The sequence below is a fragment of the Chelonia mydas genome, chromosome 1 (assembly GCF_015237465.2).
Source record: "Chelonia mydas isolate rCheMyd1 chromosome 1, rCheMyd1.pri.v2, whole genome shotgun sequence".
Taxonomy (NCBI): Eukaryota; Metazoa; Chordata; order Testudines; family Cheloniidae; genus Chelonia; species Chelonia mydas.
This window is the reverse complement of record NC_057849.1, coordinates 233,797,457-233,811,223: the sequence shown is the minus strand read 5'-3', so window position 1 is coordinate 233,811,223 and position 13,767 is coordinate 233,797,457. Positions and strand designations below refer to the sequence as shown.

At 37.1% G+C, this 13,767-nt stretch overlaps 1 protein-coding gene across 33 annotated transcripts in view; it reads left to right on the top strand.

Moving 5' to 3' along the window:
• The window catches only part of PLEKHA5 (pleckstrin homology domain containing A5), a 261,450-nt gene that overhangs the window by 14,830 nt on the left and 232,853 nt on the right, over positions 1-13,767 (top strand). The window contains exon 4 of one of the 33 annotated variants that reach the window (XM_037916058.2): positions 5,185-5,483. The exons of the other annotated variants lie outside the window; for them this stretch is intronic. Coding sequence (XP_037771986.1) covers positions 5,185-5,191 — 7 coding nt within the window. The 3' untranslated portion in view covers positions 5,192-5,483. Of the gene's footprint in view, positions 1-5,184; positions 5,484-13,767 lie in introns of those variants that run through there. 33 annotated transcript variants of the gene reach the window in all.

Below are 13,767 nucleotides of genomic sequence, written 5' to 3'. Positions count from 1 at the left end.
TTGAACTACCAGCGAAAGATTATTCTCTAGCTCATCTTGTTGTGAATATTTTTTTTGTCCATAGATCCCACACATGTATTAAATGCAGTATGGGGTCCAGGAATTTTTATTTGTTTAAAATGTTCTTAGAGAATGTCTTTCTGAATGTATTTAAAAAAAAAAAAAAAAGCAACTAACTTACCTGTGCATTTGATTTAGAGGAAGAAAGCGCATAGACCAAAGTAAATGTAATATATTATATACCGGGGTAGTCGATAGGCGGACTGTGGGGCAAGTCTTGACTGCCAAATGCTTTTGAATTGATTGCAAAAGCTCTTTATTTACTTGTATTTTTTGTATTTTCTCTGGAATCTGGACCTTGACTATACATTGACCAAGAAATTTGGACCTTGACAAAAATAGATTACCCCTCTTATATATGAAACACCCCCAACCAGTGTTGTTTTTAGAATCCATTAACTTAAAAAATGAGGAAGGAGGGTCTGTTGTGGCTAAGATAGATGTGTGAGATTTTTCAGGTAGCGAGGCCCCAAACTAACATTTGTTGCTGTTATTTTTGCTGACATTTAAAAATTTATTTTAGGAGAAGTTATAAAGAGAGATCCATACTACAGTTCCTTTAAAGCCTAAAATTTCTTGGTTCTGACCCTTAATGGAGACCGATATGGAAGGTAGTTATAGAGAACCACCAACAAAAATATGTATTTAAGCCATCATTTTCATAATTCAGAATAAGGTTATTTAATAGCTATCTTAACAGCATAAAGATAAAATAGATGCATATATAACTTTTTTTTATGGTAAACATCCAATAGGGAAAAAATTCATTAGCCTCCATATTACCTTCTAACCTGATTTGGGAAGCAGTTCTTATGGAAACTGATGAAGATTCTAACTACGTCAGATTAGCTCTACTTGAATTATTAATTGATCAGTGTTTGAGACAATGAACATGTTTTGAGACAATGAACATGGTTTTTACACTGAATGTTCAGAGGATTTGGCATTCAGATTAGAATCCTCTTGTTTATATGATAGAAATAACTGTACAAAAGGCTTGTTGAATTACATACCTAAGAATATTTTTAGTGTCATAATTAACTATTGTATTCAATATCTACATTACAAAATCCAGCCTTGACAACGGGAAAAGATATAATTTAAAATTTGTACCTGTAGAGTTTTGAGTTGCTTTGGAGTCTCATAAACTTATGCTAGTTGTCTAAGGCACTGCTACCACTTTTACAAAATTTAGCACTTACCTCAACTTTATTTTTCAAGGTTCTATTTTATCCAACTATCTCTAACTTCTCCTCTTTCCTCCTTCACTGAATTTCAAGGATAAGATGTGACCAAACAAATGTTGTGTGGTTGATCCATTTAAGGTGGTACTGGTTTCTTGAGATGCTGGTCCGTAATACATAAAACTGACTTGTCACTGATCCTCCTATCTTCTTCTGCCATAATGCATAGGCCCCAGGAAAAAGCACATGATGGACCCTTCTTGATGAAGTGGTTTAGGACAGTCTCAGCTTTTTGTGCTGTTCATGTATGCAGCAAATCTAATATTTAACTGAAGTGATTTCAGGAAATTTAAAACAAACTCTTCAGCAAAGTTTACATTTCCTTACAATGTTTGCAACACAAAGATTGCAAAATATTGAATGTGTTTTGAGAGCCAGCAGATGAAACTGACCAGAAACAAAAATGAATTCTGTATTGTGTTGAGCTTGGACAAGAATACCAGACAGTGAACAAAAAGCTTAAAAGGTGAAAAATACAGTAAACTTGAAATTTTCAGTTTTAATAGTATCTGGCATTATGCGTACTGCAGGTAAAATGATTTATTTCTGTCCTATTAGTCCTTTGGTACCTGTGGATACTTTCATTTCCAACAGTGGTTTAGTTTTGTGCTGGGAAAACATGTATTAAGAGGTGTTGAACTGTCTTATATGAACATTGTTGTGTATCTTTTTCACCAACCCTCCAAATTACATGGAATTGGGTGATATAGTTTTATACACTGTAACTTAATCACCGTTTAAAATCAGAACAAGAATTAGTCTTTCATACGCTATAGGAAAAAAATAGTGAACGTTTCCAGATGGTGTCCTTGAGTCCCATATCTTGGAAAACATCCTGAGCAGTAAAGTAAAGAGTTTCCAGTTGCTTTGTTGGCAATAAAAACAAATAGGGTGAGATCTAACATATTTCAGCAAAAAGAAAAGGAGTACTTGTGGCACCTTAGAGACTAACCAATTTATTTGAGCATAAGCTTTCGTGAGCTACAGCTCACTTCATCAGATGCATATTTCAGGTGAGTGTCAGACCTGTCTAACTAGAAATGCAGGCATTCCAATGCCTTTGAGCATTCCCATTGTGCTTTGGACAACAAAAAGTCCTCCTGGATCCAGCAGCTAATTCAAATCCCAGTACTTTCCACCTCCCTTTGAATCTCAGGTTAGGGTCCTTACTTTCTTTTGCTACAAAGAAATTCATGCTGAAGAGCTCACAAGTTAGAATTGCAGCTGGAAACGAATCCTTTTGTGATTTTTATAGGCAGGAGTAAAGAATTTTGTGAACAGGAAAGGGGGTAAGAAGAATTCTGTTGAACCAAGCAGTGGCTTCCTGTGAGTTTCCAGGTGGAGCTTAAGGCTTTACAGGTTAAACTTAAGTGGTTTGATCTTCAACTGTGCGTGCGCAGCTGCTGCAATACGACACAGGGAAAGAGTCAGTTGACTGAAGAGCTTGGGCTAATAGCCTCCTGGTTTAAACAAGAGGGAGTTAGGGCCAGGGTGGTGTGGGCTCAGTGAGGGATCCTCTGCTCTGTAATTTCATTCACCCCTTCCCTTGTCATTCAACAGAACTGGGATTTATTAACCTTTAGGGCAGAGTGAAAAGTACATGTACGTACCTAAGCTTTTTAATGATAGGGGAGAATGCCACTTGGTACAAATTTTAATCCAACTTGATTTTTATATGGTGGCTCATTGCACAGCTTCTGCATTCTTATTGTAGGCTTTATTTTATTAATGAAAATTATCCTTAGAGAAGTTGAGAATAGACCCTTTAATGAAATCCAGATAATCCGGAATTAGGGCTTTCATTTAATGCTTCATGCAGGGTTGTAGCTGTGTTGGTCCCAGGATATTACCAAGACACAGTGGGTGAGGTAATAACTTATATTGGACCAACTCCTGTTGGTGAGGGACAAGCTTTTCTGCTTACACAGAACTCTTCTTCGAATCTGGGCAATGTACTCAGTGTGTCACAACTAAATAAAGTGTGGAACAGATCGTTTAGCCGAGTGGCTCTCAACCTTTCCAGATTACTGTACCCCTTGTGTACCCCCAGATTCCCTCACTTAGAAACTATTTGCTCACAAAATCAGACATAAAAATACAAAAGTATCACAGCACGCTATTACTGAAAAATTGCTTACTTTCTCACTTTTACCATATAATTAATAAATAATAAAATAAGTTGGAATATAAATATTGTACTTAAATTTCAGCGTATAGTATATAGAGCAGTATAAAAAAGTCATTGTATGAAATTTTAGTTTGTATTGATTTTGCTGGTGCTTTTTATATAGCCTGTTGTAAAACTAGGCAAATATCTAGATGAGTTGACGTACCCCCTGGAAGACCTTTGTGTACCCCTCCCCCGTGGGTACATTTACCCCTGGTTGAGAACCACTGGCATAAGATCTTAAAACATTTCAAGAGACCATTCAAGGTAAAGTGGTCTGTTAACACCACTCCAGTTATAGTGGGGAAAGGAGAGAAGCAAAAAAAAGCTTTGGGGGGTGGGAGAGAAGTTGTTATAGAGCTGTAGCTCACGAAAGCTTATGCTCAAATAAATTGGTTGGTCTCTAAGGTGCCACAAGTACTCCTTTTCTTTTTGCGAATACAGACTAACACGGCTGTTACTCTGAAACCTGTTATAGACTGTTGCAATAAACTGTAAATTCAGTGTATTCAGTCCATGGTTTTTAGTATTTAGCAAAGTTATGAGTTTAGGATCCCAGGCTCGTCTTTTGAAGGTGTTGTGTCCTCAGAGGAAACCTGCACAATGGCTAAAATCATAAGCCTTGCTCTCAAAGTTTCTAGGTGGAGATTTTCTTTGCATAGACCTAGAGAGCCAACTGTTGCTGTGATGTGGGTCAGTGATTTAAATCGGTCAGTTTCTACCCAAGGCAGTGCATGGTACCCACTAAGTCTTTGGGAGACCCAAATTGTGAATGGTATTTAAGAAAATGTTCACTTTGCTTGTGTAGATATGCAGTCTAGAAGGATTACAGTGCACTTTGCCCAGTAAAGAAAAAGTGAGGGTTTCTATGCAGCCAGTTAATGCTTGTCTGGGTACTTTGAGGGAATGTGCCAATGCTATTGCCACTGGTGAATGCCCCGCTGCTAACATTTCTAGTCCAAACCTTTGTACACTATGCAATAAAATAACTCGTTGCTTCCTACAAGTTGTCTGTTAAGTTATAATATGTTGTTGTGTTGTTGCAGGGTGGATAAAAAAATCAATGATTTAAAAAATTCAGATTTTTTATTTAAATTTTTTTTATAATGCTTTTTGGGGAAAAAAATCTAAAGATAGGTACATTATAGCTCAAAGATATCTCATAATGGAATAGGGATTATAAATTCTAATTCTGTAGTATGAGACAATATGTTCATGTAATGTTTTAAAGAAAAGTTTTGTAAATGAGTTCCAATAGTTCATGGATTAGGGACCCAATCTTATGGAGTTAAATTATGAGCATTAAAAAAACGAAGGGACAAACACTACCTCCAGCTCGTTTTCTTGCAAATATTCTCAGTGCTCGGTACCAGGGTCAAACCTTAACTGCTGAAGAAGAGGAGTTGGCTATGACATGGACATCCAGCAGTCATCCTTCCACAATGCCAGCTATAATAGGCTTCAGAGCTAAGGGTGAACCATTCAAGAAATATGTTTGCTGATGGTGTTTTAAAGAAAGTCACACCAGTGAACTGGTGGAAGTCACTTAAGCACTTGGATTCAGAGACTGTTGAAGTGATGATCTCACTTTTAACAGCAGTAGCTTCTTCTGTCGGTGTAGAAATAATATTTTCTTCCTTTGCACTAATTCATTCCAAATTGAGAAATCATTTGGGACCTGAAGAAGCAGGAAAACTTGTTTTTCTTTTCCAGATTATGAACAAACAGGAAAATGAAGGTGAAGACGGAGTTAGCTGCAGAAGCCAATATTTTAAGTTTCCCATGTTGACCTGGCTGACTTAGTCCATTTGATTTTTTTTTTTAAATATTTCATGTAACTGTTTTAGTTAAAAACAATTTTAACAAAAACAACCCTGATTTTAAAAAAGTTGAATGTTTCACTAAATTAAATTCCTATGCTAGTTTTGTTAAAATATTATATGTTTGCTGTTGAAGAAAAAAAATGCAGAATACATAATGTTGTTTTAGTTAAATAAAACAATTTAAATGTCTGTCTGGTGGTGATCTCCTCCTACTACAGCATAGCAAGAAAATCCTCCAAATATTAGTTCACCTCCCAATGACTTCATAAATATCTGCTTCAGTTACCTTTGGTAAATGAAATAACCAATCAGTCATTCATTTTCTGAAATAGCTGTAAAACTAATCTGAAAAGTTTTCAAAATAAATCACTTAAAGTACAGTGTACCTTCTAAAAATGAAACCTACGTCTATCTCTGAGTTGTGAAGAATATGTATTAAGCTTATAACCAAACCAACAAGAATGCACTTTTATGTAGAAATCCATGATTAAATTGAGTCTTCCTGACTAGTGATTTAAATCAAATCCACCCTGTTTTATTGTGAACACAGCAATGTAGTCAGCTGGTCTAACCGACATTTTTATCAGGTAATCAGGACTGAGAAGGAGGGGTGGGATAGGAACGATGAGAGGGGTTATGGCTGTGGAAGGGGCAGGAAATTGGGGTGAGTCATAGGCAAGCCTTGGATTGGTTGTTTGAGAACTTGTATTTTATTAGCTCCTTTAATAGTGTCAGAATCTGTGAGTGAGAATGAATGGGTTGTAAAAGGAGATGCAGATCAGCTTGTATGTTTCAGCAACTGTGGGATTGGCAGAGTAAAGGTATGTGTGTTAATGAGGCGTTTTAGAGCATTCCTTTCTGCATTTCCTAATTTTGAGAAGTTTGTTTTGCTCAATATACTGTTCTTCAAGGGATGACATGCAACCAAGCAACCTTGATCCTAGATAACATAGCTTTTTGCCATTGAATAGCTTTATTATTGTAAACCATTAGCATAGACTCAATTTACACTTACATTTTACCCTGGTTTCAAAGCAGGTAAATTGCAATGGGACAAATCATTCTTCATTTGTGTAAATTTTGTCTGATAGGGTTTTGTACCAGTCTAATAGCTACACTAGCCACCAGAAACCCAGGGCAGACAGAGCCTCCGCTAATGGTCCATCAGTGCTTTTGACTCAAATGGTTTGGCCCTTCTTCATCATTTCTGTGTTTCAAAGTCTGAATCTGCTTTTCTGGGCATTTGCTACTTCATAAACAAGGTTTTCTGTTTTTCACAGGAAATTTTAGTGTCTGCAACTTTTCTGTTCCTTTCCTCTTTGACCTTCTCTGTCCTCCTTACTTATATGCCTTTGGAACTCCTCCCTCCCATTCACCGTTACTTCTGTTTGCTTCTAGCTCTAGTAACAAAACTAGCATTAGACATGATTTCCCTCAATTGGACAGCATGCTAAGCTTTCCTAAGGGGGAACTGTAAATACTGTGAGGTCAGTTCAGTAGTATTGTGCTTGTGGCAAAATCCTGGAGCCTAAAATGAAACCTGCAGTATGTTCTGCTGCTCTAATTTAGGATTGTTTTAGCAGACATTGTTAAATATTGCTAGTTCAGGATTCTAGCTTTCTCACTAAACTCACTTTAAGAAATTGATAAACTTAATGGTGGCAAGAATGATTAGCTGATAAATAAACAGATGTGGATACAAATTTGTGCATATGTTTGGTAGATCCCCAATTCTTGTATGATGCATGACTTTAGACTGGAAGTTTCTTGGGGCAGCGACTGGGTCTGTCAGCATGGTGTCTAGTGTAATGGCACCATCACACTATAAATATGAAATAACAGACAGCCTGCATCCCTAACTTCCCTCTCTCCCCAAAAAAGAAAGGAATTCTATTTATGCAAGAGTCATCCATCCACTTAATTTAAAAACAGTATTTTCTAGTCCTGTGTGCTTTATACAAAGACCACACCACTCCCATTTCAGCCTGTGGCAGCTGTTCTTCTGAAGATCATACAGAACTAATCACTGTTGCTTTTTAATTGGCCAAATGATCCTGCAGATATAAGTCAATCATATCCTACTAGAGGCTAACTCAGTGCTTTTTCTATCTTTATGGAGAGATGAACTAGGGTTTGGTGATTGACCTTGATCTTCCACTTTGTGGTGTATACCATGAGATTAGCTTAGTTCAGGGATATATTTTTATTTGAATTTTAGTCTTTCAGAATTTGGAAGTCAGAGTGCCCGGTTCTTCTTTAACCTTCATGGTTTCAACTCCTTTATTTTTGCAGTGGAATCCATGCAGCAGAATAAATTGGGCCTGATTTTAAGTGCTGTCTGTCCTCTAGAATGGTGATTGAACAAGAAGGGGAGGCTTAAGTGTTCTTTGTGTTCTGTTGTCCAGTACATTAACAAACGGAGTCGCACTTTTCCCTGTTATCTCCAAAAGTGTAAGATGATGTAATAACGTCCGTGGGAGAAGTGCATTAAATTATGATTTTAATAGCTGAACAGTTGTTGCACTGTTTTTAAATTGAAAATAAGCTGCTTTTTTTTTTTAAAGCCAGAAGAAAGGTAAATGCAATGTTTGTGGTTCCAGGAGGCAAGTAACATTGCAGTGTACTCCTGATCTCTCCCAACATGCCTGTAGCTTTTTGTCTGAAGTTTTGTGAGAGATTTCTATGATCTTAAGATGAAGAAATATATGATTATCAAATGGTGGGTTTCAATTTTTGTAATGGATTAAAGTATTGAAATCCTCTATACAGGCTGATGGGATGGGAAAGGATGAGTGCAGAACTGGAACTAAAACAGATTTTAAATATATGTGGAATAAATCATTTTAGTGAAATTTATCAGACTTGGACATAGATGGCCAGAGGTTCAAAGATGTGGGCTTATACATAATAATTGCCTTCTAAAGGTGGCGTGTTAAAGGCTGGATTAACACTTTGTAAAGTAGACAGCTCATTCTGAAGCAAGGGATAAATGTATTCTATCCAGGAAACCACCTGTGTACAGAATAAATATCAAACACATTAAAAATTGAATTAACAGTTTTACTACTTCTGAGCTGCATGCTGTTGAACTGCATATTTTTGTCTTCCCATGTCTGTGTGCATGCAGACTAGGTTCCTTTTGAGATCAAGTTTTAAATGAACAGCTTAAATGTAAAAATAAAAACGTTGTCCTAGTAGCATCAGTAAAACAAGAGAAAATACAACAGTAGACGGTAAATGTTTATTAAATCAGAGAAACACCTGTACTCCCAGCTGTCTGTTAATCTGTTATCCAAAATAGTCACATTTTAGCAAATAAGCTTTTTTAAAAAAAGGTTATCCTGTGGCTGTATGTATTGCCATTTGGTTGTGACGGGAGTTAAATATGCTTGACATCAGAAAAGATTTACAGTGTAGTGGTTCATGATTGATTGCCTTTTCCTTTACACTGCCTTGTAAATGATTAGTTGAGTTACTTGAGCATCAGCCTTTTTTGTGAAAGCTATAGTTTTATAGTTTAGGGTCTGATACTGTAAATATTGATGGATGTGCATAATTTCAGTCAGTGGGACTGCTTGAGTGAATGATGTTATGGACATGCATAAGTGTTTGCAGGATGAAGATCTAAATGTAAAATTCTACCACTGAATGTTCTAAGAATTGTTCAATAATGCTGTAATTGGGAAATTTGCAAACAGATTGTAGTTATGTTCTGTGAAATATCATAAATTGTGGAGGCTCTTTTGAAAAAGCAGGGACAAGTTTTGGATTAAAAGTATCCTTTGCATCATTATAACCTTTTAAAAGAATGCTGATGCAGTTAAATTTTTCACTTAGGAAGAATGATGCAGAGCTGTTCTTTAACTTGTAGTCTGAAAAATAGTTGCCTGGATTTTCTGACTGCTGTGATGCTATGCAACTAAATACCTGTCAAAACACTAAACTTAGATGAACTGAAAGAAAAAATGACTTGAGGGTAAGGTTTTCTGAAGACAAAGAGTCTATTGTTCTTCAGATCTTAAATTGTATTTAATGGAGGTATATTTATAAGTGTAATCAAACTAAAACACAAAACTACATTTTTATCAGTTATGCTCATCTTTATGTATGTGCATAATACAGCTGTATTCTCCTACTGCATCAGTTCTCAACCATGGGTCCAGGGCCCTGTAGGGGGCTGCAAGCAGGTTTCAGAAGGTCCATCAAGCAGGGCTGGCATTAGACTTGCTAGGGCCCAGGGCAGAAAGCCAAAGCCGAAGCCATGCTGCGCGGTGCTGAAGACTGAGAGCAACTTAGCTTCACTGTGCCCCCTCTGGTGTGGGACCCCACACAACTTGCCTGCTTGCTATCCCCTACTGTCTGTCGTGGCTTTTATATGCAGAAAAACAGTTGTGGGACAGGTGGGCTATAAAGTTTTTATAACATGTTGGGGGAGGGCGGTCTCAGAAAGAAAAAGGTTGAGAACCCATGATCTAAATAAAACTAGTGTGTCTGACAAATTGTCAAGGAGGTCATCTGTATATTTTTTTTACCCATTTAATGTAATTTTTGAGATTAATGTGTTCACACTTGCTGTGGATTAAATAGTTTTTATAGGCTTATAGAGCTATGAAACTTAGTTAACAAAAGTTTTACTGACCCTCAGTTATAACTGTTGATAGGAAGACAAGGCTGTTGTGAGCTGTTCATGTTCTCAAAGTGCAACCCAAAATGGAAATTCATTTTTATATTTTATTCTTTAAACTAGTCTAAAGTTATGAGAGAATGATTGGTGTAAAAATGAAAGTGGAACATGTTGGGGAAATTATTTTTATACATAAACAAAATGTCTTTTTGTATATAGAGAAAATAAGCCAGAAGTGAGATGTCTAAAATCAGTCATAAAAAAACTAGAAAAATGTGGGATATCTAGACAAGTACCTGTCATATTGTTAAATTAGTGTTACAGGAAATAACTGATTTTTTTCCACAGAAATAATCTTTCTTTATTCCCACAGGCACTAACATTATTCTAAACTGAAATGCATACTTTTCCAAAAAGGCCACTAACCATTGGTCTTAGAGCTATTGAAATATTGAGCTTTGTTGGCTGTATTCCAAATTGCAGTGTATTGAAATTGTAAGAGAAGATTACATCAAGAAAATGAGGTTAGCTTTTTGGCTTGATGCATTTTCAGATAGCTTCAGCTACTCTAAGACAGTGTAAAAATATGAAAAATATTTTAATCTCTTACTTCACAGAACTTGTTAATAACCTAGCAGCTTGGCTTTTGTCTTTATAGAAATACAAAACTTGTTGTATGTTCTCTTTTTTTATACAAAAATGCCATGCAGAAATATTTATGGTTCTTGCAGCTTGTTTCCTCTGTGGAACATCTTTTGAGAGATCCTTTTCTTTACTACCCAACTGCCCAATCTTTCTCAGATCATTCTGTTCTTATGGTTCTGTGGAGCACAGGAAAGAGCTTTTTCAGACCATTTTATACCATAATTTGAGAACCACTGAAATAAAGAATGAGTACATGTATTCCATGCTGATTTGCTCAAGCTGTACTATGACTAAATGGGTATAAGCATCAGATCTGAAATACTTAAACGCCTCAAAGTTACAGTTCTAATTCTACCCAGGATCAGCTCAACTCTTCATCCAAATAAAGATAGCTGAAATGGAGTACCATGCACTTCAGTTTCTTTCAGATGACCTCTTTAAAAAAATGGGTCCTATCTGACCTGTGAAGTCAGATCCTGTAATTCTTTACGTTAGAATAACAGCCTGTCTTTAGAGTAGCAGCCGTGTTAGTCTGTATCCTCAAAAAGAAAAGGAGTACTTGTGGCTGTAGCTCACGAAAGCTTATGCTCAAATAAATTTGTTAGTCTCTGAGGTGCCACAAGTACTCCTTTTCTTTTAGCCTGTCTTTCATCAATTTGTGTCTTCCCTGGTGCTCCATGCTGTTGTGAGCTGGCTGTCACTTAGCTGCTGCTAAGTGAAAAGCTTTGTTTTTTTGGAATAAGAGGTGTACAGGTGTAAAATGTTTAATATATTAAGTAACCTGCCTCCTCTTTTTTGAGAAAGGATAACTGGTTGTGGGAAAGGAAAAGTGACACTTTTAGCATTCGCAAAAAGAAAAGGAGTAACCAATAGTTAGTCTCTAAGGTGCCACAAGTACTCCTTTTCTTTTTGCGAATACAGACTAAACGCGGCTGCTACTCTGAAACTTTTAGTGTTAATATTACAAAGGCTGCTTACATTTTCCAGATTAGCAGTTCACTATTACAAATAAGAAATTCATATGTTAATCTCTCTGGTTTGGAATTGAGGCATAATATCACATGCTCATTAGTGAGGATGGAAAAACCTGATCCCAAACTGAAATCTTAAAAATCAACTGTGAATTGAATAGGAACTAATTCTGTTTTTGATTCATTTTTAGAGTATCACAAAGGAAAGACAAGTTCCTAGAGGCTCTGACAACAATATATAAAGAGCTAAAGAACTATAGAGTTACAGAACATTTACTAAAGAACTAATTAAAGAAAAAGAACTAATTAAAAGATAACTATCATGGAACTTGTAGATGTGTATCACAGCTGAGATAACTAAACTGTTTTGGAATATGAGTTCTTTGTGGGTGAACCACTCCAGTAAACAAACATGGGGTAGAGGAGAGGAGGAGACCATGTCGGAGAGAGAACTTATTGAGGGGAAAAAAATAGATTTTAATGAAAGAAGACTGACCCTGGTGTCTTTCCAAATATTCAGAGGAGGATTGGCCTGCTGTGGCAACAGTCAAAGAGGGGATGGGTAATATGTGAAGGGAGATCAGGGATTTACGAATATTTAAACCCATGTGGTTGGTTTACTAGGTTTAGAGAGAGACAACTCATGTTGGAGTGAGAGCCAGTTTTGGCTATAGTAGAGAATATACTGTAGCAGTTTGCTGTAGCTTTACCAGATATTTCCAGGACTAAATAACGTGGTTAATCTTAAACATTTTATATTCTGTATGTTTCCCCTTCTGTACCTTTTACATTTTTATCTAACCTGTATTTGATCAGACTTCCTATTTGTAAGAGATCTTGTTATTACAAAGGAGGCTTTATAGGTTTTTGTTATGGAAAAAAGGACTAACAAATGAAGAGGTCTGAGTCAGTGGACCAGTTAAAAATATTTTCCTATCATCTCCTAAAGTTTGGCACCAAAAGGGAGCAAGGATGATAAGACCAGATAATGGTTTCAATATAATTCACTTGGATGGATGGATTGATTTCCTTTTTCTATAAGGTGTAAATATTGGCATTCTTTTTCTAGATTTTAAAGCATTTGCCTGGGCTTTCGGTAAAAGTTAATAGTAAAAAAAAGAAGGAAAGGGGAAGTCTTCACCCGGTACTAACAGTATTGCAGGGGAATCTGTGCATTTTTGAGACTTCATGCTCTATTCATTCTTTACACACTGTGCAGCTACTGAAAAAGTACTGAACTTTTGTGGCTGGTTGAAAACAAGCATAACCATTTATTTCACTTGCATATTTGAGTTTCTTTGGGAAATCTGCTATTGCTTTCTCAATATTTTTGATTTTTTTTTAAACAACGCTGTATTGACAGCGTTGGAAACTGCTTGCCCTCTTTGTTGGGTGACAGTATACTGCATGGGCTGCAATAGTACAAGTTTCCACACTGTCCTACCATTGTGCCTTAACCAAAGAGGAGATTCTAAGTATATGTCTGTATAATGGAGCTGGAAGTGTACACATAACTGTGGCAGCTCTGATTAAGCTAGCATGCTAAGTAGAAGTGTAGCTATGGAGGGATGGGCTAGTTGCCCGAAGTATGATTCTGTCTGAAACCCTGGGTATGTACTTAGGTGGCTAACGCATACTGCTGCTGCTGCTGTGTCTATTTTTAGCACGCTAGTTTAGGGTTACCATATTTCAGGTCCCAAAAAGAGGATACTGCTATGGGGAGGGGAAGCTGCACAGGAGGATAGGGGGAACTGGGATGGGTATCTACTGTGGGGGTACTCACTGGAGGTGAGGAGCAAAGTCACTCCCTGTCATAGTGGGATGTAGCGCCAGCTGTCGGTCAGCTCTTCCCTGTGGGAGCCCTTCCCAGGGCTGGAAGTGGGGACATGGGTGGGTGGGATTCAGCAGCTGTGGCTTGCGGGGCAATGGACCAATCAAATGCAGAGGAACGACTAATCGGGAATCAGACCAATCGGGGTCCTTGCTGAGCTGCAACTTGTCTGCTTTTCAAAACCATTGGACCTTTCCTGTTTTTAAAATTCCTCTCCCTTTTCCCCCCAGACAGAGAGGCACCTTAAAAAATATGCTGTGGCTGGGAAAACCCAGATGTATGGAAACCCTATGTTAGCTTGATCATAGGTAACACAGGTATGTCTGCCTGAGTGGGAATTTAACCTCCAGCTTCTGTATAGAGACACTGTAAGTCAAGGTAGAGAGGTCAGTATAGTCTGCA